The sequence below is a fragment of the Anomalospiza imberbis genome, chromosome 10 (assembly GCF_031753505.1).
Source record: "Anomalospiza imberbis isolate Cuckoo-Finch-1a 21T00152 chromosome 10, ASM3175350v1, whole genome shotgun sequence".
NCBI classification, from domain to species: domain Eukaryota; kingdom Metazoa; phylum Chordata; class Aves; order Passeriformes; family Viduidae; genus Anomalospiza; species Anomalospiza imberbis.
In genome coordinates this window covers 8118909-8143850 of record NC_089690.1, presented here as the reverse complement: position 1 = coordinate 8143850, position 24942 = coordinate 8118909, and the positions used below count along the sequence as shown (strand labels likewise).

Genomic DNA, 24942 nt, shown 5'->3' with positions numbered 1-24942 from the left:
TGTCTCTTACAACCTGGCAAGACTCCTGCAACTAATCTGCAATAATAGAGACTTCCTAAAATGCTTTTCTGTATACAAAATGTAGGTATAAGAACTGTGAAAGAGTTAAAAAAATTACCTTGGAAGTGTGCAGACAGAAGAAGGCAGCTGTGTGAAACAGCAGGCATAATCCCAACTCATCCTACAAACATTATATGAATGTCATAGTACAAGAAGTACTAATGCAGATGCAGTTTAGAGAGTTCTGTGGTAGACTGGAGTTTGTAGGAAAAGTTATATGCTGAATTTTGCATGTTAAAAATAGTGTTGCAATTCTACCTTCACACATCTCCCCGGTTATTAGCACAAATTAATAAGGACGGCACATCTGCACTACCAGTGTTTGAAAAGAAAGATGAAAAACAGGGGGGATGGGGGAAAGAAAAGAGCTTTATATGCCAAATGCTTCAAAATCAATAATTAAGAAGCATGCAGTAATAGCAGCCATACAGAGAGATACTGGGACATCAGAATCCTGAAGTCCCTAAGTAAGACTCTTGAATCTTTCCTAAGCAGTATAAAAAAGCAAGAATCAGTACCTACAGCTCCTTGTTAAAGGTGACTGACAGAAGAAAACAAGAATTTAACTAACATCCAGTAACCTTGGGGCATTTGTCTCACAAACCTGAACAGCTGAGCAACGTGGGCATTTGGCAAAGAACTGAAATTTACCTTCTTTAGAAAGTACAGATTTCAGCGCTTTCTCCATCTGACACCTCCTGCCTCCAACACAAGGGTGACACCTCACACCAGGGAATTCTTAAGAGCCAACTTTGTGTGGTCAGTTCAAATTCACCCCAAATTTACCTACTGCGGCATTTTATCATCACTTGAAAACACTGGAAAAATACAGTGAAAAAGAAAGATGCAAGAGGAATACTGGGAATGTTGCCTACTTGCAAGAAAATAAACGAAAGATTAAAATCCCTCAATTAAATTATATTCTTAAGTCCTGCTTAAATAACTGCATCAATGTAATTGAGAAAAGATCTGCATTTCATATTACTAGGTTTGTCATTTTCAGTTTAGGTCTGTAGTTAAACAGCAAAGTAGCTGTTTATAATTTACCTGGCAGTCAAGTAAACATCTGTGTTCCTTCAGCTAAATACCTATAAACTTATTAAAATGCACTGTTTCCTAAAGTTCCTTGGAAAGTACCTTTATTTTGTTGTATTTTGGTTTGGGTTTGTTGGGTTTTTTTTTAACTTTTTGTTTTTTTTTTATTTATTTGGTAACTTTGAACTCCTTGGAGGACTGCATACAGATCTTCAGAGGCATAAGGAAGAAAGTGCTCTGGCTAACAAGACAGACAAAATGACACAGCAAGAGCTGCATCACTTTGCAGTCTTGTATGTCCTTCTTCTGACCTAGGTGCAGTTACACTTCCAAGTAGAAAAGGTTCTGTCTCCTTGGCTGAGATTAAAACAAACCTGAGTTCTGAGGTTTGCAAGAGTTGCCACATTCACCAGCCTTCTGGAAGGCAGGGGACTTTTTCCATCCACTGCTAAGCTTCTCAAACCTTCATATGATTAATGCTTCTGTTTTTTCCCTTCATCTTTTGAGAGAATACTGAATTACAGTTTAACATTTATCCTAATGTAACTTCATATAGAACCAGTGCCCCACAGCTTTCAAAAAGGGGTTCTTTCCTTAAAATCTGCTTCCTATTACACTTCTGGTTTAGAGAAAATGGGAACTGATTTTGAGGAGATACTGGAGATTTTTCCCTCTGCACTCTAACAGATTTGTCTTTCTCACTTGTCTGAGGGCAGCCTGTTGGAAATAGCACAATTCATTGTCCCTTCAAGATAACAGCCTGTGAATATTGCTGGCTTCCTTTGCAGCAGGTAGGAGAAACATGAGAGCCCATAAGATCAGCTTAGGTGGTTCCAATAGTCCTTGCAGAGATATTAGGACAGCCAGAAAATCTCTTGATGTCTGGCAAGTCATGAATGATTCAAGCTTCCAGAAGGAATGACAGAATCTGTTTGAAATTGATGATAATAGAGTTAAATTTCCCAATACAAGATTGGACATCTAGAAGCAAGGTGGTGTTAAGATTATTTTGGACTATTTTAGATTTACACAAGTCCAACTTCTTTCTGGAAAAAGTGATATAATATTTTTAACTCTGTTTCATAATCTTTTAGTTCACACAGCTTCATTATCCATTGCCTACTTATTATTATAGCTTTTGAACATGTGATTTTTTGGGGGGTGATGGTAACAACTGCAATTGAATAGGATTAGGGCATTCTACATAAACAAAATGCACAGCAACAAGGTGAAATATTAGTCCAAATATTACTCCAGCATTAAGAACCACTGTCCCAAACACCTTTATATCTGCTTGAAAACTAGAACTATTTTTACTTTTGCCCTATTTCTGGGTGGCTTTGGGTCTTTCTGGCATAGAAGGCAAATTGAAATTCCAGTTACAGCTCTGAAACATTCTCCTGCTTATTTTTCAGTTATGAGGCTGCATCTATTCCCGACAGCACTGTCAAATCCCTTGAAGAGGACAGTTCCTGAAAATTACCTCCTGCAGAAGAGATTATAATTTTTATCCACATCACTTCTTTATTTATGAGCTTGTTTCTTTCTCCTCTTGCTTTAAGGGCATAAAGAAAACAGAAGACTTTTTTTTCTTTCTTTTCTTTTATTTTTATATTCTGATTTCAGAGACACTAGGTCTCAGAAGGATGTAATGTAGTGCTAGAACAAGATTTCTATTAAACTCAGAAGATTTTTCTTATTTTAAGTGCTATGAAACACTCCAAAATGTTTTATGCAACCAAAGAAGACCAGGAACTTTCTATACCAGAGCTTTTACTTGGTACAGGATCACAGTTAATACACATTTTTTACCATAAAACATACCCCTTGGGGCAAAATTTGCCTCTTAACTACTGACAAACACACCCTGCATCACTGTTTCATCTGCCCAAGCTCCTTTCTCAGGGTGTGATGTGGGAGGACTGGTTCTAACAGGCAGCGAGGTGTGCCAAAGGAATAAGTGAGGAGCTTTCAGAAGAGGTCTGATAACAAGTGACATGTAATATTTAGACAAAAATGCTGCCTGACAGTCATCCACTGTCCATTTTAGGGTACTGCAGTGAGTCACTGAGTGCTTGACAACCAACCAAATGCTGAAGCTCAAGCATCTAACTAGAAGCATTAAACCCAAAATAGTTTCTAAGAATTACACCATTTTTATGTATTTTTAGTATCTAAGCACTATCCTGGTCAGACTCTGTTAAGTAACTTCACTTCAGTAGGACTTCTTGTTGCCAGATTTTTCCCCTTTACCTGTTTTATGGCTGTCACGGTTATGACAAAGAATAATGGCAATCCACTGGTAATAGGACTGGTTGGGGTATCTATCATGAGCTAAAAGAAAATAAAATACAAAAATTAGTCCAAATGTTATTTTTACAACTGCACATTAAAAAAAAAAAAAAAAGGCAGCAAGAAGACTATTATCCAAACCCTTTATTATAACCTGTGAGTATTTTTACTGCATTTCCTGCAGAATTTCTCAAGCAAAACTTGGTTTCTGACTACTAAATAATACATCAGTAATGATGCAAACAAATGTTTTAGGGCACAGAGCAGCCTTAGTCACATTTGTAAAGCATGTGACATTTTTAAATGCCCTTCCTAAAAGGAAGGTATAATTTCATCGTGGAAAAATGAATTAAAAAGCACATTACAAAGGAAGGAAATCTACATTTTATGAAGTTGTTTCAACACTCTATATGATCTACTGCTTACCAGCAATGTAGAGTATAACATCATCCACTTTGGAAGTGAAAATAAAGTTAAGAACAGCAATTTCCAATGGTTTAGATATTAGAGAACACTTTTTTATAGACTGCACCTTTCTGGTTGCCCCAGGTTAACATGCGGTTTTTACAATTTGTGCAATTATTGCTTGCATGCCAAAAGTGCAGTGGACACACTAAGGTTCTGTATGTGGGGGGATGTCAGTGGTTCTCTTCTGCTGCAGGAAAAAATCAACATGGTCAAGTGCTGTAAAGGAAATATACACAAGAACTACTAAAAACCACAGACACTGATTTAATCCACTTTACCTGAGACTTATGGCATTGCTTTGGGAATCATTAAAGAAGAAAAAAAAAGCCATACATGAAGTTTACTCTATCACTGGGGGAAGAACCTCACTGAGAAAACAGATCATGGCACTTTACAATGCACACATGAGGTTTTCGGTTGTTTTTTTTTTTTTTTCCACAAAACCAGACAATTTATACAACACAACAAAAATGAGACCTAGCCTGCAATACTGTCTGTTCTTTAACTGCAGCACTATAATTTCAGCTTGGCAGCATACTGACCAAGGAAAACCCTACCAAAAGCATCTGATTTTTGGCTGGATAGGGTTAATCATGGCATTTCTGCCATCGATACTCTCTCATCCTTTCTCAAGAGAAGCTCATATATGAAAATGAAGCAGGTTTTGTGCTGGTGAAATTGTCACGTTTCACCAGGACACCATGGTCCTCTGCCAGCCACGCAGCTGGACACACATCCATGCCACACCTTGTGTCACCAAAATGCAGTCTGTCACCTTGTTTTGGGCATGCACACGTGTGGTGAACAATGTGGACTGGACTGTGCTGCAAGTTGAAATCACACGATGAGACCCTGCCCCAGCTCTGCCATCCCCAGTGGAAAAGGTGGTAATGACAGACTGCATCTTGGCCACACGAGATTCATAGGACAGGGAAGGTACCATGGTGGTCAGCTTTAAAAGGCAGGTTTGCCTCATAAAAAAAAAAATTAATGAACTTCCAAAAGGGATTTGAATAAAAACAGATCTTCATTTTAACAAATGAACAAAAATGACTTCAACTTTTTTGCTGTTCTGTTTCCAAGAATGCAGACATATGGACAAGACGACATTTTCCATATACGTGAAGGCATCCACTTGACACAAACTGAGAGAACAGGATTACACTCAGAACAGAATTCCTGCCCTTAGATCCTTATTTGTTCATTTAGATACTACTGAAAGGCAATAGTTTTAAAGAATTGTGACACAATGTTGAACTGAAGAGAGAAATCTGCATTAAAAAGAAGTAGAAACCACGCTGTCTGTGGTTACTTTAATCACATTTATGTTACATCTTCAGCACATTCCCATCTTCCTCATGCTACAATATGTTAAACAGCATGAAACATTACAACAGGAATGATACAGTCATTATTCTTAACTGGAAGATGTGATGGACAACACATTTTGTCAGCCTAAGTTAGAACTGTATGACTTTAGTCCAGCACAGGAATTTTCAGCCTAGGAATGTCCTTATTTTTAAATGTGAAAGAACAAGATCAAGGGACACAGGAGGCAATGGATTAAAAGCTGCAGACCTGGCCCTGATACTGACACCTTACACAACCACAGACAAGTTTTATGAACTCTTCACTATCTCCATTCTTTTTCAAATGAGGTGCTATCTTTTTCATATGCACACTCTAAATGTTGGTTAATCACTGTGGAGGGCTGTACATGTTCAGATTATTCTAGTTTATAATGAAAGAAAAGTCTGCGTACCCAAAATCTTGTCTCTGCCTCAGATACTAATTAGTCTTTCAAAAGTTACTACCTCTCCTCTGAACCCTTCATCCACTTATCCTTCACCTATTAAGCCTGCAACAGCTCCACAGAATTCAGGTACATTACAAAGCTGGAAAGGCAAAGATCATAGAAAATGTACAGACTGTCCTAATCTACTCGTGGGTGTTCTTAATTAAAAGAAATACAGTTGGCTACAAAAGCCACAGCAATATTTCTGACATAAACTGTAACAGTAACAGCACTACCTGAGGTCTTCAAAACTGGCAAACTATTGATTTTAACTGTAACATGTGTGTGTTCATTTTATTTGAACAAATTGAATTTGAGGATCTTAGAACTGTATTACAATAGTCTGTTGATTACAACCACCTACAGTGAAATTATACAAACATTCAAACACCACCAATGCCCACAAAACCAAGGAGCATATCTGGAATTCCATTACTCCCTTAAGAGCTTTAAAGTTGTATGGGAGGCAGACAATTGAATCCCTGTGCTGATTGTGCAATGGACTTTGAAGTTGCACACTTAAATACATTAGCATTCATGAAGATGAAACCTAAGGATAATACTTAAATTTGGACATAATTATTTTTAAAGTTATGTTATTTTCCTAGAGAAACTGGAAATGTGGGCTTTTTATAGACAGAATATATAAGTAGAGAAGGCAAATTCATAAAACAAAAATCAGTGGCAAAATTTACAACAAAAATTGCAATTTCTTGAGTATTATTCAACTTACCTGAACCAAAAATATAATGAGAAAATAAAAGTTGGCTACTCTTCTGAACTGCTCAAATAAGTTTTTGGGAACAAAATTCCACACTGTATACTGAAGGGAAAAAAAGGAGAGAGAGATGAATAACTACAACACAATGCACAATTTTTCAGTGCAATTAAGTTCTGCTCCCATTGAACTCTCCTAACCTACATCTTTTCATTCCCCAGGTCCCCTCCCCCAGACCTTGGTGCTGTATCCAATTTTTGTTCATTTTTTTATTCCTTCTGTTTTAGGTACAGCTAGCAGGGAAGCAGGGGTAGCAAGTGGATTTCCTCTATAGGCCAAGTTTAACATGTTTTCCTCCAACTGGGACAGGGGCAGCTGGAGTCATTTGGCTGCTTGTGTCCTGGGTAGGAGGAAAGAAATTAATTCCTGCAGCTGTAACATTCCCTCCAACACTACAGCAACGAGGCACATCCCCACCATCAGCTCTATTGATTTCAGTCCAAGGACACACCGGGAGGGAATCCACAACTGCAGTCCACTGCTGATTTATTTTATGCAGAGTACTGGCTTTCAATTCAGCTGTTTTAAAAATCCCCATAACCAGCTTCATCCTGCCTTTTAAGTAGTTTGAGCAACACTGGATGAGAAACTACTTTTCTTTAGAAAGCCTGACCAACTTGCTTAATTGCTCTGCACTTGAGTTTTGAGGAAAGAAAGTGAGAGAATGAGACAAACTACACAAGAAGCAACCCAGCTTTTCCCTCAAAACTGTTCAGAGTTTGTTTCATTTTGAATATTGTATATGCACCACTACACATAATACAGGCATGCACATCTGCCACACAACTTCTTAAGCAACACATCAGGTGGTTTTGCCATGACAAATTGATTCCTTACCTTGGATGATATGATTCTGTTGTCTGCAAACTTCTGAGGGACATAATGGCCATGCTGGGGAAAACGGTTTGCTATATAAATAGTTCTTGTGTCGCTTTGATGCGGTGGGTCAAAACCCTAGAACATAAAATAAAAGAAGAGGTAATCAAGAAAGTTGATTTTATTAACTGCTGTTTTGCAAAATTCTGTGGAAAAGGACATTCAGTTATCAAGCAGCAGTTTTCAAAGAGTGAAGAAAATTAGGGTATAAAAATGAAGTCTGCTGTGTCCAGACAATTTTCAAAAACTGTAGTGAAAAAAGCCAGAATCTTACTTTTGAGGTTGTGTACTCGTTCTGAAAAAATGAGAGAAAAAAACCTGTCTGAAGGATAGAGAAAACTTGCTAGCATGCAAACCTGAAGCCCTGCAAAACTTAAAAAGGAGAAACCAGAAATAATTTACAAAACCTCACAGCCGTGCTCACGATAACCCTAATAGAACAGATTATTGAGAAAAATAAAAGGTCAAAACATACAAGCTATACTACTATGCTGTGGTAACTGGATTTTGAAAAGATTCTCACCAGAGAAAAGCCAAAAGCATATACATCTGCCCAGAGAGCACATTTTTCCAAACAATTTCTATCTCCAAGAACTAACTTTTTGTCTCATTTCAAATGTGATTTCCTGCCATTACCACCAATTCATACATGAATGGTGCAACAGTGAAAGCAAACCCATGGGGGGAAAAAAGAGAAAAAGCATACTCAGAAATACTTATCAATAATTTCCTTCCAAAACAGATGATCTGAGTGAGGTCCCTGGGAATCAAAGCCCTGTTGCAGGTCTAATGGTCAGTGTTTTCATCATCTGCTTCTTCAAGAGGAAGTGGAACACAAGTGTTAAATATGCAGATGACACCACCCTGGGACTGACTGCAAGAACACCAAGTAAGAGAAAATTCTTGACCAACCAGATGCACAGAACACAAAGATCCAGTACAAAAAAAACTGCATCCAGAAAAAGAGAATAAAAGCCCGTAAAGGAATTTTGAAGAAAAATGTCAAAGGCTATAATAGATCACAGGCTAGACATGAGTCATCCACGTCACCCCACTGAGAAAAAGGCCTTCAGTGCAGAGGAGGCTGGAAGAGGAGTGGGAAGCACAGCTGAAGCACTGCCAACCAACTGGACAGCACCCAGAGGAGTGCAACATGAGCCCCAAGAGATCCTGAAAACATGACATATAACGCAAGGCTGAACAATCGAAAAAGCAAAGAGCAAACAAATTAAGAGTCATTTAGCCTCGAGGAGAGGAAACCTGGGCTATCCTAGTAAATCTCCTGATACACAGAAGACTGTTCCATTGAGAAAATGGGGGCTTTGTAGGCCAAAGAAGAGCTGAAGTAAGCAGGCTTATGTTGCAGGTAAGAAAACTTAAGTCTGGGTATTGGAAAGCAAACAAATTCTTTTGTTGTGGAAAGGAATAATTAAATACCATAATAAGTCATGAGGAAAGGTTGCAATGTCTGTAACACAAGGGCTTATATCTAGGTCATTCAAGTCTATGTTTAATTGAGCCTTTCCTGGGGCTACATGACTCACCAGAACTCTTCCTAGCAATAATGCTCTGACCCAGAGAAGCAGGTGATGGCAGAAGACAACCAAACAGTAATAATTCAGATAACAGGCCAAGAAAAATACTAAAGAAAAAGGCAAAAAGCTTTTACATATGAAATAAACTAGCGAAATTAAATTTGGAAGTGTTGATTGGGACTAAATGACTGTGTGCAAAGTGGTGAGTTCCAGCATCAGCATCACACACATTCCTAATCTTAGACCCAACTTGCAGAGTTTACACAATCTCCTTGCTCTTTGACGCCAAGTGCAAGGACAACTGGTGGTGTCCTTTGCTAGAAAGGGCATTCCCAATTCCACCACTGCAGGTGAGGAAACTGCAGTTGTTTTGCTCCACCTCTGAATGAGGCTCAGAGCTTTATCCATAGCAAATAAAGAGTGACACTTCACAGAACTCCAGAAGAAGCTAACTCTGTACCAGCTTACTACAGAAGATGAACCGTGAGCGCATTAACTGACATAAAAATTGGTTGGTATAACTAAACATTAATTTTATTTAATCCATTAATATCTCTAACACAAGTCATTAGGTATGTTCATGGTGTAATTTTAAAGTAAAGGAATAATTTAAAAATCCTCTCAAACACAAATATTTCTGTTTCGCATCATTACTACAGAAACATTCTGCTTTAGAAAGAAAGAGGTCCAGAATAATGGAGAAAGAAAGGAAGGGGGCTTTTTCAAAGACATTTGAAGGAGAATAAACTTTAGATGACAAGCAATGGAAGGCTGTTCTAGTCACATGCTCCAGGGTGAAAACTTGTTTATAGATAAGAGTGGAGCAGGGAGACAAAAAGTATATAGGGGAAAGGATGGAAAAAAATGCACAGGATACCAAAAGCAAAATGCAAGGCACTGTTCACAGCTTTAAGAAAAGAAATATAAGCATGAAAGGAAGATGACAAAAAAATGTACCTGTTAACTGCTGACACAAAATTTAAAGAGTGTTTGTCGCAGAAGCATTTTGGATATCTGGCGTTAGTGACACAGTATTTCAATCCAGAAGATGCCACAAATAAAAGTGTTTTTCAAGCAAGAAAAAAGGTGCCTAATTAGTAAGACTTCATGCACAGCTCTCTTGTACAGCTCAGAAAATGTCTGGCACTCACAAAATGCCAGACATCCTCACTTTGGAAAGTCAGACTCTACAGCCTGAAAAAATTCCACTCTAAATCAAACAGATGTAAAGCAAGGAAAAAAACCACAAAGAGCAAAGAAAACAAGCTGCAGTCTTCTTTCTGACAGTGATAAATGCTAACCTGCATGCCACTTGCTGAACACTATTAAAAGATAAATCAAAGATTACAGAGTGACTAGGATATCACTGAATTTTTTATATGCCCTTTTTAGGCCACTATCTGAGCACCTGAAGGTTGATGAGTTTGATGGCATTTTATGATGAAGAGTAAAGACCTCTGTACAACTCCAGTCTCACTGCACAAGCACTTCTATGGGAATGAATACCTCTGCTGAAGCAGGCTCAGAAGATTAAAAGCAAGAACTTTACTTCCCAAATAAATCAGAATCTTAGGCCATACAAGTTTACAGGTGCAGTTGTGGAGCTAAAACAGCTTAAATTTGCAGTCTGTAGAGATTTAATTCTGTTTTGTTGACATTTGCCATGGAGAAGGCACAGAAGCTGTGCAGTCAGCAGATCACAGTGCACACTCAAGGCAGGCTGGGGACAAAAACCCCTCAGTTGTCAGAGCTGCAGTTGGAAAAGAACACATCCCTGACAACCTCATTGACTGACTGCAGTCACAGCAGGAAGCGAGTGTCAAAGCTGGGAACAAAACCCAGATTTCCTAAGTTTTATGGCTATAACTACTAAAAATCACTTGAAATTAGCCAACAACCCTGCCGTCTCATAATTAGCCAATGAGACCACAACTAAGCAAATCTTCCAGAGAAGTTTTAATTACACATCTCTCCAAGGAAAATTCTGCACAGGCATTGAACTTCAATGTTCAAGAGCTAAAATGTCTTTAACTCTTCTCTAACTATGGGGCTGGTCACAGAGCCTGCTCCTGACACTAAACTGATTCATAGTCCAAATTTCTGCCCAGCAAGGGATTTTCCACAGTGACCCTGTGCAGCCAGCAAAGCGGTGCAGAAAACACAGTTTCCTAATTTCACTTAATAGACAGTTCTCTCTCTTTTTAACGTCATTCTCCAACTCAGCTGCAAAAGTAGGGTAACATGCCCTTGTCAAAGGATTTCTGCAGATAAAGAGCATGAGCAGAGAAACCCTAAATTGTCTTGCAAAATGATTAAGTTGTCACCAATCTCTTTCAAAAAAAGTTTGTTTTTCTGCAGTTATCTAGTGAAGTGATTTTTACCCAAGTGCACAGCTCACTGACTTCATTACAAATAATACAGAATATATTACAAGACCTGGTATTTAAGGCTTCTTGACCAGGTATACTACAGGCATATATATTACATGAATCCCCTTTAAATAAAATTTGAGCATAAGATGAAGTGGCCTGATTTTTCTCCCCTTCATGTTGCAAATTAAATCTAGATTTATTGGCTATAGTTCAGTTCTCCAGATGATTTACCAACACAAACCAGATGTTATCTACCCTTGGAATACAGCTCTCATTTAATCTTTGCTACACACTTCCCAAAAGAAGTTTTGCACCCAGATGAACTTAATACTTTGGTTTTGAAAACAGCCTAAAAGCATGCTACTTATATACAGTACACAGATACTCTAGTCAAGTGAACTTATAAAGCACAAATGAAAATAACCTTTAAAAAAAGAAAATAAAGAAGTGATTCATAGTTTTCATTTCTTATAAATCTGAATGACCGTAAGCAAAGTCCAAGTAATTTTTATTAAACTTCATCAGCAGTGATTTCATTACTATTCTAAAAGTTAGACAAAGATATTCTCTGTGCAGTAAATTAGGCTCCTTTAAAACAGCACAGAAAACATATCCCGGGGAACTGAGGAGAAGTATTTGACTGCAATTTCATGCAATTTATTTCATGAAAGCCATGGGATACAACAGCCACCCTCAAACAAGTCTTTCCTACATTTTGTCTGCATCTCAATCACTGAACTTTGAGAACTGCCCATCGGCCATCAGGTAAGGAAAACTGATCCATCCATTTTCCCACTTTGGTTTGTGTTTATGGTTTTGTCTCGGGGGTTTTTTTTCCCCAGATTTTTTAATATGTCATGCCAATTGTCTGTTCATACAATAAAAAGCTTCCCCGCAAAAGAAGAGTTTTGCACTGCTGCTGAGGAAGCCCTAGTAACACCTATAACAAACCAGGCAACCACACAGGAAGCAAATGAAGTTCAGCACTACAAAAAACCCCTCCCAACACCTGCAAGTGCAAAGGAAGAAAAGAAAAAAATGCTTTTGACTCAACCTGTTGCTGTAACATACACATCTACTGCAAGACTCTTAACACTTCAATGCCACTATTAAGGTATGGCAGCGTGCACCAATGCCCTCCCCACACACTCTACAGCACTGTTAGGTGAGACAGCAGAAGTCCACAGATCTTTCAGCAAGGATTACTGACATGAGACTGGAAAACAAAACATCAATTTCATTATCCAGCTTTGCAATAAGTGCATTGATAAACACAAATCGTCTGCCAGGTGGTTTTTGCTTATGACTTGCATAAACTTAGTATATTTTATTATCATCTCCCAGGGTTTCTCATTCATTACTCGCAGCTTTTACAGAAGGGGAAGAAAAACTAAAGTTATTTTGCCAAAAGAACTTCTGCTATGTGACCGCTGAAAAGTGAAAGGGGTTTGAAAGAAGGAAGTCTTATTCAGAGCCTCTTCCTCCTTTAAAAACCCACACTGAACACAGCAGACAAAAGCATCAGCTCCCCTAAAACATTTCTGAATGTCACATACTACTTAATAAAACTAATAAACCAAAGAAAACTTGGTCTCAGAAACCCTTTCTCCTAGGGAAGTGACTTGACTGATCATGGCTGCAGAAGCAGAACACCACATTTCCTGGCAGACAGCCCAAAAGTCTGCTATTACACTGCTGTCAAGATATATTTTGATTAAAGGTGTTTTGAGGAAATGGATTTTCTTGCTTTGGATTTTCTTCTGAATATACATAGCATACTTTTCCCTGTGTCAGATAAGATGATCTATTCACACTCCATGCCCATTTTCAGAAGTCTGTGTAAATTTGTACTCCATACAGTCAGCCAATAATTCTTTCAGTCATGTAACTGGGCAGCAGTCAAACTGAATTTGCCTTATCAAAGGTTAGCATGAAGGAAGAAACAGCCTCTCACAGCAATTTTAAATGCTGCTCTAACAACTAAAATAGTGAATCAGCTGAAACACCCTGATGTGTACACAGTGCCATGCAATTTGTACCTCCCCTTTTAAATACCACTGCAGTAAAGAAATAAAACTACTTAAAGTCATGCACTATTTATGCAACTTCCTCTTCCCTCTTACTGTATCTACAGCTGTTCAAAATATCTGATAATAAATCATGTTGTAACCTGCTAAAAGACCTATAACCAGATTACATTCTTTTGTGAAAACACACCCTGTAGGTAACAAGGCCTGTGAAATCATGAGGCAATAACCCTTCTTTTCACAGTTAAAATATGCCTAGTACTGCAGTAAGAAAAGTTGTAGTGGTGCTCACCCCAAAGTCCTGCTCACAGAGAGCTCAAGTTGTTCTTATTTTACATATTATTTTGTCAAGATGCCCATCAAAAATAACTTGGAAAAATCCCTACTTAATTTTTTTTAAATAATCATCTATCTTCTCTTTATTTATCTGCAAACACAACAAGCAGGTTAAGCTGGGCTTGTTCACTGCTAACATACTGCCCCACGCCAGTTTCTTTGCTCAGGTCACTGACGCCAAACAGACTGGGCTTGTAACATCAATAAAATCAGAAAGGAAAAATGAGCTGAACAGGCAAGTTAAGCTTTCTAACACAGCACTATCACAGGCTTCTATGGCATGTCCAGTTCCTGTTAGCAGCAAAGGATTTGAACGGAGATTCAGGTAAATTGTTTAATTAAAAAATAGTCCAACTTGCATCAATGAAGGAAATGGCTTCCTTATCCTCCCCTAAAATCCAAATAATAGTATTTATAAAGCATAATCCATTTTGGACTTCATATGATAATACAAACCTAAGACCTTGTAATAGCTGCTCCTTCATGACTGTCTTCAACAGAATGCCAAGATTCATTTTATTAATCCAGTATGCAAAGAGGGCCTACACAAAAGCCAGGGAGGACTGTTTACAAGTTCTTGTAGTGATATGATGAAGGGGAATGGCTTTAAACTGAGAGAGGGCAGATTTGGATTAGATATAAGTATGAAATTCTTCATTGTGAGGGTGCAGAGGCACAGGTTGCCTAGAGAACCCGTGGCTGCTCCATTCCTGGAAGTGTTCAAGGCCAGGTTGGATGGGGCTTATCCTCTTGTCTCAATGTGCTTAACCAGCCAAATGCCTGTAATACATTCCTTGTCCATTGCTTTATTTTAGGATGCTTCCTGTCAGACACACAGATCATCAGTAACTTCTGCTCAGTTGCTTTTTGGAAGAGAAGACACTCCACAATAAATTGTCTTCAGCTCCAATGAAGGAAGAAACTTAGTTAACATTCAGGTTCTAAGAAGCAAGCCTCAATCCCAAAGGCAGGGCTAGTGGCTCCCAAGTTACATTTGAAGACCAGTCAGTGTGCTCTAATTTTCTTTTCTTTGAAAAAAAAATGCTTTATGTAAAGTCCAAGAAGTTGAAGAGACATTGAGGCTTGACAGTGTCTGTAGTCCAAAATGCCAAATGTGGTCTTCTGCCACATGCTCCCAAAGCAGCACACTGCTCTAACATGGAAATGAAGATGCCTTTGCAGTTCCAACTACACAGTTCTAATTTCAGAACTGAAAGTTTTCCTCTGTGGGCTCCAGCAATTAATTTTCTTTATCTGCAATATCATCTTCCTGTCAGTCATGTACAAAAGGAGAGTAGGCAAGATTTTTAAAGCTGAAGGGTGACTTCAGACACCCATCAGGAGACAACTACAGGGCATCACATTTTATAAAATAAGAATTGAGAGCTCAAAAATCACAAGCCACTTTTTCAGAAGACTTCTCAAACTATATAAACTTCACTGAACATGTAAAGTGCTACAATTCTGCAATAATCAACCACAGAAATAGCAGCTACTAAACAGGCCACACTAAGAAATACAGAACCAATGCAAGAAATGAAATATTTAACACACAAATCCTTCACATACCTCTAATGACCATAGGATGGATCTCAGAAAAAGAACCCCCCCAACTGCATCCTTTCTGTCCATTCTCTGCATTTGTTAAGCAGGTTTATAGGAGATTTTCAATATCAAGTAAAGCTTTCAAATCTGTGACAGGCTATGAACTTTCCCTTAAGGCTAGAAAGCAGCTCACATTTTGTAGATAGCAATTTCACCATAAAAAAATGACATTTCTCAAGTCCATGACAGGAAAAATACAGAGCAATCATACATTCCTTCACATACTGGCATACTAAATACACTATTATCTTAAAATGAAATGCTGTTTACCCTCTGCTTTGAAGAATCATTTATAAAAGTATTTTACACAAGCATGAAGGGTTCCTGTTCTGGACTACTCATACAGCCATTATCGAAAACCCTTGTTTTCAATATTTAGATTTGTTCTAGTAGGCAATAGCTATTTATGTCAATCAGCTCCTACACTGAGAGTCTAATTCATATTTTCTTTCAGCGTGGAAGAAAAAAAAAAAAACAACAAACCCTTCCCAAAAGTATCTACCCCCAAAATCACCATTAAATAATAAATCTTAAGGCTTTTTCAAAATGTGTGCCAAAATTATACTGTCAATTGCTGACAGTGGCTGCTCAATAAATTTCACAGGAAGAGAATTTAGTTCATTGCTGGAACTGTCTAGCTCTTCTTTTAACATGCTTTGAAAAAGACTGCTCTGTAAAACATTACAGTTTTGAGTCTACTGCCTCCACCCAATAGCATTTTTAGTTCTAATTCCATTTCAAACACGATTTATGATTTAAAGTGTCAGTTTAATGCCCTGCTTTCAGACATGTGTACAGACTATTCTATCCTTAAAGCTTGCTAAATCTTAAGCTTCCTTTCCATTTTGTTGCAATTCTCTTTCCAAACAGAAATGTAAATATCTACAAAAATGTGCACAGCCACACAAAATAACACAAAAATGTGCAAAGGAGTAACAAAACGCAACAACAGATGACAACATGTATTTTGGGGGATAAACCATTTAAAACCTCTTCCTCTAGTAAAACATTCCAGAATAAAAACAAACAGTTTGCCTTTTGTCTGCATCATTATCTCTCCTTCCCATTTACAGAAAAGTTCTCCTTTCCCAGACTTATTTTTACTCAAAGTAAACAAGGGAAAAAAAAACAAGGAAAAAAAAAATCCTCTTAAGTCACTGCATGTGGGAGGCCAAGGAATTGCAGGCGTTTGTTTTTTAAATCACAGTGTAGTTCTCAGTCCTACTTTCTATCTTTTCTGCCACGGTCTGTACTAATGCTAAGTGGTTTTCTCAACAGCAGGTGAAAAGAGGTTGAAAAAAGTCTAGCTGCAAATATGTCACCTGTGTTTTGCTAGAAGATATGACCTTGCATTTACAGAGACACTTTGTCACATCTATTTTGCTGCAGTTCTTATCTGCTTGCTTAACAAACAGATTTTGTGCTAGAAATTGAAGGATTTTTTGATAGGTAAACTTTTTCCCAGTGACATAATTACAAAAACTGTCATAACTACTGAGCACATCACAATACAGTCAAGAAAAAGCGAGAGCAGATAGTCAGTGAAAGTCACAAGTTATGACGCTTTTAATGAAATTTAAACATTTTGTTATATTTTTCTTTTATAACTTCTGTCTCTCCATCCCAGAGGAAAGCAAGTGTCAGTTTTAATGAAGTCAGCCAACCCATTTAAAACTAGAAAAACAAATACCAATGATATTCAAAACATATGCTGAAGGATACTAAATCCAGCACGTATCTACTTGCCTTAGATTACAAATTTTACCTTCCACTGAGAGTACAGAAACAATCTCTGAGCAGTAAACAGAGCCTTTCACCCATCCCACTAGATACTCCTTATTGACCAGAACACAAATAGTTTTTGCTCATTGTTAACAAAATTCTATTTTTCTCTCTCTTCTCCCTTAATCACATAAAAACCATAAACAGACAAAAGTTATTAAGGGAGCAGGACCCCATTACTACAGGAATATCATACAGTCAATTAAACAATTATTATTGAGTGATAAGTGGAAATTCGGCACAACAAAAATTTGCTGTTTAAAAAGCTCATGGATAGGAGAAAAAAGAAAAGAGGATGGGATACAGGTCAAATACCCAAGTTTCACAGCAAGGCAGCACATCAGACAACAATGATCGTCCCATTTTAAAAACAGTCTTAGAAAGAATCAGTATCAGGACTCATTTGATTATGTTTTGGTATGCAATTCTTAGATTTAAGAGTTTAATTTTCATGAGGTAAAACTTACGAGTTACACACAGGACACAAGGGATGTCTCCATTTGGAACTGACAGCTGGCTGAAGACAGGGCCAGGTTCTGCACGCTTTGGAACACACTGTGCTGCAAATGTATCAGCCCTCAGCAGCCACAGAATACAAAGAGAAAATAAGGTTAAAAGACCCAAACACATGGGAGCACTGGTCCAGCAGATCAAAGAATATCTCTAGCAAAAAAAGGAAGGCCACATTTGCTCCTCTGCTAAGTTACAGGAGGGGAGTCCTTGACCTCCAGCTCTCAAACTACTCCAGCAAAGCAATGCAACCTTTGGGCTGTTCCAACATGCACCTCGCTGACCCCCCAGTGATAATTCAGAAGGTATTAACTGTGCAGTCTGCACCCCAGGAACTCTTCTGAGCAAATATGCATTTATTTTTCTAGCATAAAATAACAAGCAGTTGGTTAGTTTTAGCCAGAAAGGGGAAGAGGCTTCATTGACAAATAAGAGGGGGGAAATTGTACTCCAGAATAGCAAGGTGATTTCAGAAACTAGATTCTCAGTCATTGGATTAGTTTGAAGTACTTCTGGCATTCAGAAAACAGAAGGAATTTTGTTGGGGGGAAGGGAAGTAACTCTATTCAGTAAAATGATTAAATGAAAATAATACACACTTGTCAATGCAAACAATGAAATAAATGCTGTCCACCTTGTTCAGAATGCCACTAACTGCAAGGTATTACAAAATACCATCTGTCCTCTCAGAACATCTTAACAGTAACCAGCATCTGAAAGGAAAAAATAAAAACATCCCAGACATACAATCCTCTAGTGCTAATCTCTTTGAGGACATTCCCTTATTAGTAGAAAATTTTCATTAGAACAGATCTAGAAGATGAACACTCCTACAGATCCTGTGCTGGCTGTGGAGGGTGTGAGGTGTGACAGGCACTACCTACACAGAACAGTCAAAAACATTCCCTGCGATCACCCCTCAATGCAGCCTATAGAGAACTTCTGGACTTGAAAAACTCCTGACATCCCTCCCAGTCCGAACCTTCTTATAACCACAAAATAAATAAAATAGCCTGGTAACTAGGTTTTTCAGTTAATCTGTAGATTTTATCTTTGATTTACAGTTAAATAAGAAAGCTGCATTTGCCCAAACACCCAGCTCTCCACAGCATTAAAGCTGTTTTGCACTATAGCATTCAGGTCCTTAAATTGCAAAGATACTCTGCCAAATCCAGAACACTTGTCTTGAATTGTCATTAATAAAAAAGGGGCCAGGCAGGCAACTCTTAGGTTTTGTCCATGCAGTATCCTTTGTACTTTACTGAGCTGTTAGACAACAGCTCAAAAGGCTCAAACTCCTCATAACAGCAATAGAAGAGAAATCCTGAATCCCTTCTCCAATTGACAGGACTAATAATTTAAAATTATACAGCTAAAATCATACATACAAGGGTATTCTACCACAATTTTCAGAGACCTCCTTGCCAGAGAACTGAAGGTGTCAGTACATTCTGTTAATAGCACTGCAACAGCTCCTGCACTGCATGTGCACCATCAGAGAGCAGCAAAACCCAAACACTGCCATAAACCCGCCAAAGGAGAAATGGAACAGAAAGTCCCTGGGTGTTACAAATGTCACTGTACTCTCCTTTTGTGTTGGTACTGCACAAACTCGACCGTGGGAGCCACAACAGCACTTGGTACACAGATTTGCCATGAGGTCTAACCCATCATATCTGGAAATGCAAATAAAACATACTATGCTATTCCTGAATATTAATGATGCTTCTATCAACTGTTGTTTATCCAGTTGCTTTTTTCAAGCAGAGTTGGCTGTGCCTGTGGTGTTATGCAACCTTCCAAATCCACATGCCTACTGCTTGCTGAGATCTCAAGGTAACAGAGCTGGAACCCAGACATCTCTACCGCCCAAAGCTTGCCTTTGTCATGGCATTTCACTCAAAGCCATGAATTGTAACTCCATTTGGCTCTATATTTTTTCATGACTAAAACCCAAGTACTTCCAACTATTAACTACATACTATAACATCACATTAACTAGGAAGTTAATGACTTACTATGCAGCTCGTTTAGCATGAGGCAGCATTAGATGGAGAAAAACTGAAAAACTGTCTCTGCAGGTTGGTGTGAATTGTTTCAGAGCAAGAAAACCAGACTGAAGGCCAAGATACCAAACAACCTGATGATCTGTGCCACATAGGCACTGAAGGCTGTACTACTGCCATCAATTTCTTAGATACAACAAACCACTAAAAAACATCTAACACCTCAGTTAAAAAAGTGTTACGGACTTTTAAGATGATAATAAGGATGAATGAAGTCTTACATTCTCAGCATGTCTCTTCAGATGACTGTTCATGCCTTTCTATCCCTTTCTGTAGCTCTACAGGCATGCACTGGACTTCAGAGAAAGCACAGCAAAGCCACCACTTTCAAAACATAGCTAAAATAGTCTGAATTCCATACTAGGTCCTCCTATTACTTTAAGTTCACCTGCTCCATTTTCCCCCCATCTTAACAATGCAAGTTCTCAAAACCATACACACTTCTGAGCATTCAGTATACGAAATACTGTTCTCTTAAGCAAACAAGAAGTTGCAAAACAATTCAGTGGTTTCATACAGAGTACTTAAAAACTACCTCAAAGCACCTTCAGCAAAGTACCAGTCCCTCCCCCTTTCCCCAATCCCGTACTACTTTTCCAGCACTTCTGCACACCAACGTTTTTCTTTTGTATTACTACAACATCCCACTTGCATCACTCCCACACATTTGCCTGACTCCAACCCTCCTGTAAGGATGAGGACCCTTTTTTAAAACCCGTTGCCACATCAAGCATAGGTACCAATGCATGCTCCAAAGGCATCCAAACCCACACATTTCTCTCTTCTCCCCTCAGACACAGATTTTGGCACCTTTTCATTCCATTATTTCTGTCACCCCACTCTTCCCACTCATTCAGGTTATTTTGTCAGCATCCTTCCCCATGTTTTTAGCCCTCTGACATTCTTTCAAACCTAAACATCACAGCCATGTGGAGAAGCAAACATATGGTGGAATCTATGTTAAACCAGCAATTACACACAAGGATGAGTTGTCTGAGTGTCTTTAGGAAGAAACATGCAGAGTGATACCTATCTTAGAACATTTTTCATCTTCATGAGCAGTGAAACAACTAAGCCATTAACATCTGTGACGTCTATAGGAAAAAACCCACAAAACACATATCATTGCAATAATATTTTCTCATCAGTACTATATTTAGATGTCTGCCAAGAGTCTTGAATTTTTATTGTCCTGGTTTTCTACCACACTAATTCTTTTCTGCCCTGTCAAAACTAGTGCAAGTTTCAAGCAGTTATTTTCTACCAGTTTCCTTTAAGAAGCGCTAAAACCTCCTAGCGCCAAGTTTATTGCTCATTCCGTTACACTAATGTTTTACTTTCTATTAAGGGCAAACAGATTTCTGGAAAGCTGGTCAGTTCACTACTTGCAGTGAAAAAAGCAACCATGTTTGATACGTGAGTTGCTAGCACTGATACAGCCCTAATCTGAACTCTGAGGAAGACAGCATAATGCCGCTTTAAAAACCACACACACAGACCTGAGGAAACCTTCAAGTGTAAAAAATGACAGCTATGTTACACCATTTTTTTTTTCTAAAAAACATGTGTACGACTGTAACAGAACAGAAGAGTGCGGTCAGAGCTCAAACAGAGCAATTAATTTCCAGGTCAGTAATTCTTGGTGTCAGACCAAACTACTGAGCACTGTCAAGCTGGCACTGAGGCCATCACCACAAGCTCTCTGCCTCAGACACAGAACTGGGAAAATCTATGGGCCATGGCAAACGAGGTCAGGGAAGAACAGGAGGAAAAAAGAAAACACAAAATTTTTTGTCTTTTGGTTAAAAGTGATGCAACAAATTAAGCACATCATTAGTTAGACAGAAGCTTTAACAAACCAAAATCTGAAAACCTAACTAATGTAAGCTCCTGCACTAACCTGGACAACATCCGTGATGCAAAGTAACTCCAAAGAATGGAAGAAGTTATTTTACAAATGCATCATTTAGAAAGAATTTCTCCCTCAGAGAAAGTGCAAGTAGGATAATGCTGGTCGGGGCACGAAGCCGGCCAATACTTCAACTCAAAACAGTAAGACTCGATGTACTTCCCTTACAGTGCTACAGCAGCACAGACTTGACAGCCACGGCCGCCTGATTTCCCCTGCTCGTTCTAACCCAGCACAGCAAGCAGCGCCCGTGGGGGGGGACAGGCACCCTCACTGCTGCCTTTTCCAAGCGGTTTCCCCCCCCAAAAGCATTTCACGGATGCTTTCCTTCCATTTCTGTAACTTTCAAATCCTCAGCACGCAGCGGCTGCAAAGCGCTCAGGTACGGGGAAATATTTGAGAGACGCACGTCGGGTGAAAAAGCCTTAAAATATTTCGCAACGGGAAGGAGGAGGAAGCTGCGAATCTCTGAAGTGTCGGTCCATGGAAAAAGGCACCGTCATTTCTCCGGGAAGTTTGGGGAGCCCTTCCCAAAGGGGGCCACACGAAAGGGAACGCGCTGTCCTCTCTGCCAAGGGGGTTTCGAAGGAAAAAAAAAAAAAAAAAAAAAAAAAAAAAAAAACCAAAAACCATCCAAAGGCCAAAAGACCGAAACACCCCAAACCCTCGGAAACGGGTTAAAAATAAAACGAAAAACCCCGCCAATAACGATCCAAGTGCAGCCTGCGGGTCTCCCCAGCCCCTGCGGGGGGAAGGACTTTCCTCTCTCCCGCACCCCGGCCCTGCTCCCTCGCTTTCTCCGCGGAGCCGCGGCCCGGGCGGCGCCGTCGGGACGGGGCCGAGCCGAGAGCCCGCCCGGGCCGTGGCGCGGAGGTTGCAGGGAGGCACCTACCAGCTGCTGCCGGACCCAGCGCAGCATCCCCGGCGGCGCGGGTCGCGGCCCCCGCGGCGGGGCTCCCTCGGCAGTGCCGCGCCCTCCCTCCGCTATCGCCGCCGCCTCAGGCGAGCCGCCCGCCGCGGCTGCTCCCCATGGCGCGGGGCCCACGCCGAGTCAGGAGCGGCACAGCCCCGCCGGCGCCCCGAGCCGCGGCTGCCGCCGCCATCACAGCACGGCCGCTGACACTCGGCGGCTGCGGCCGCCCCGGGAAGTGACGTGGCGGGGCGGGGAGAGCCGCCGGTGAGAACGAGGGAGCCGTGAGGGGGGAGCGGCTGTGACCTGCCCCGAGCCTGGGCTGCCGCGGTCCGGCCGCTCCGCCGCCCTGAGGTGCGGCTTGTCGGGCGCAAGAGCCTTGCGTGCGCCCGAGTGATCCTCGGGCAAAACTCCAGCTCCTCAGACGGGCTCCGGCCGCAGCCCGTGAGGGCTCAGCGCCCTCAGCCCTCTGATGGCCCCCTGTTCTACCCAAGGGGAGCTACTTCGCAACTTGACTGTTTTATCTTTCTTTTCTTTGGAAAAAGTGCAAAGCGTACACATGTTGGAATAAAGACTTTGAAAAGAGAGCAGATAACCAATGAGTTAAAGCCCAAGTGCACGGTGTGTGGGTCTCCCAAAGCAGGGAACAGGTGCTGGGTGATCCGGCGCCCTGCTGCTGACAGCGTTGTTTGTTAAAATCGGGTGTAGAAACGTGCTGATGGCAGGCAGTGATCTCTCTGAAATCTTCCACGGGAAGATACCTTCCCACCTGGACGCGTTCCTGTGCCACCTGCTCTGGGTGACCCTGCCTTGGCAAGGGGGTTGGGCTGGGCGATCTCCAGAGATCCCTCCCAACCTTGACAAATCCGAGATTTTGCTCTGAAAACAGATGTTGCTTATCGAAACAAAACAGCGTTCAGCGCCAGACATGGGGACACACCTATACCAGTCTGCAGCTTCTGCGCCTGTGTGACTAAGAACTAAAGGAGATTATTTTAAGCAGTAAAGACCTGGGCATTTGTGACCAAATACAGTTGTCCCTGAAGTCAGTGACAATTTTGACACTGAATTAAAGAGAAGTATTTCTGTCAGTGAAGAGCACTGTTCCTGCAGATCCCATTTGTTCCCAGGGAATTAGGACTTTTAGCAACAAATCATAATCATATCTGCTATAGTATTTAGTGTTCATATAGAAATTTGGAAGGTAATTCAGGATTTAAGATGAATGATCTAATGTCTGAGCAACAGAATCTTGTGGAGAATGCTGTGGTTTAAGCATCTGCATTTAATTAGAAAAATAACGTTTAAACAGTGGGGAATAAAACTATTTTTATCAGGCACTTAGGAAAGTTCATGTTAGCAAAACTTGGTATTAAATGCTAGGCATTATTTCAAAACATTTAAATACATCAAAGCAGAGTTTCAAACAGCTTGCACTACCCTATTCATCTAATGAGAAGTCAAAAATAACAGAGTGATTTCATAGCTGTGGCACTTTGCCTGGAGAGTGGCCTTAAGCCAGAAGCTGAACTGATACACACTCAATATTCGTGCTCCTCTTTTATCATCAGATGTAGAACAGGCTCCTGACCACTACACACTAAAATTCATATGCCATTACTCTGAAGTGCAAGAATATTTCTCACTCTGTCTCTGCCAAATTTCAGTATGAGTTGCACTTTCTGCAAGCCTCTGTTTCCATGGCTTGCAGTTGTGTTACATAAAGCTGCTTGGCTCTGTCTGTTCCACATTTGCTGTAATGATACTGTTTCACCAGACAAAACTTGGAAGCAATTTGGAAGTGATTTGAACCCTGCAGTCTGTATTTTTCACTCTAAGATGTTTGTATTTTAGTGGATGAAAGTATATTGATAGGATGGAATTTTTTTGCTCTGTGCAGCAAAGGCACCTTCTCAAATATACAGAAAAATTTCACTAAAAAAACATCCTTTCCTAGCATCCTGCCTAGTAAAACTTTGCACCTTTTAAATTGCTCAAAAGCCCACACTAGACACTTATGAAGTTTCATCTCACCCTTGAGAGGTAAATAGTTTTCAGAAGAGAAAATTGAAGCAGAGCAGCCAAGCCAGATATTGATTAGCCAGTAACACTCCAGCGCTTCTCAAATCAGAGGTCAACAGTATTAAGAATTAAGATTCCCACATCAGAGACCCCACTTTCAAATAGTGCCCTGGAGTCACCTGAATTCACACAGCAGGCTTATATAGGGAAAAAAAAATAGTAGCTGCTGAAGAAAAAAGTCACCTTCCGAAGATTAGGTTTAACCCATTGCCCAGGCTCTCTTGATTAGACTCCAAGCTTTCCACTTAAGTTTCTATGGGAGTAATGATTTCAGATGCTTGTTTAGCAAGATCAGGATACAAATGCTGTCTGATAAAGAAATATTTACCTAAATATAAAAACACACATAAAAATGTTAGGTCCAGCAAGCTTTTATTTATGCATGCATGAGTAATTCTTATATAATCAATGGTGCTACTTTTAGGTTTATAAAATTAAACATTGGTAACCACAGAATCATTGCCTGAACATGCAACCATCAAATTGTCACTGGGGCTGCTGATG

General features: G+C 39.9%; 1 protein-coding gene across 9 annotated transcripts in view; it reads right to left on the bottom strand.

Annotated features, from left to right (window-relative positions):
* The window catches only part of ATP11B (ATPase phospholipid transporting 11B (putative)), a 65199-nt gene extending 42608 nt beyond the window's left edge, over window positions 1–22591 (bottom strand). For 4 of the 9 annotated variants that reach the window (XM_068200390.1, XM_068200391.1, XM_068200394.1 and 1 more), the window contains exons 1-4: window positions 22339–22591; window positions 7266–7382; window positions 6384–6473; window positions 3349–3429 (exon numbers count right to left, since the gene is read on the bottom strand). In XM_068200390.1, coding sequence (XP_068056491.1) covers window positions 3349–3429; window positions 6384–6473; window positions 7266–7382; window positions 22339–22365 — 315 coding nt within the window. In that variant the 5' untranslated portion in view covers window positions 22366–22591. The remainder of the gene's footprint in view (window positions 1–3348; window positions 3430–6383; window positions 6474–7265; window positions 7383–22338) is intronic. The other 5 variants (XM_068200392.1, XM_068200385.1, XM_068200386.1 and 2 more) reach the window with 4 other exon arrangements.
* Between the last annotated feature and the right edge of the window lie 2351 nt (window positions 22592–24942).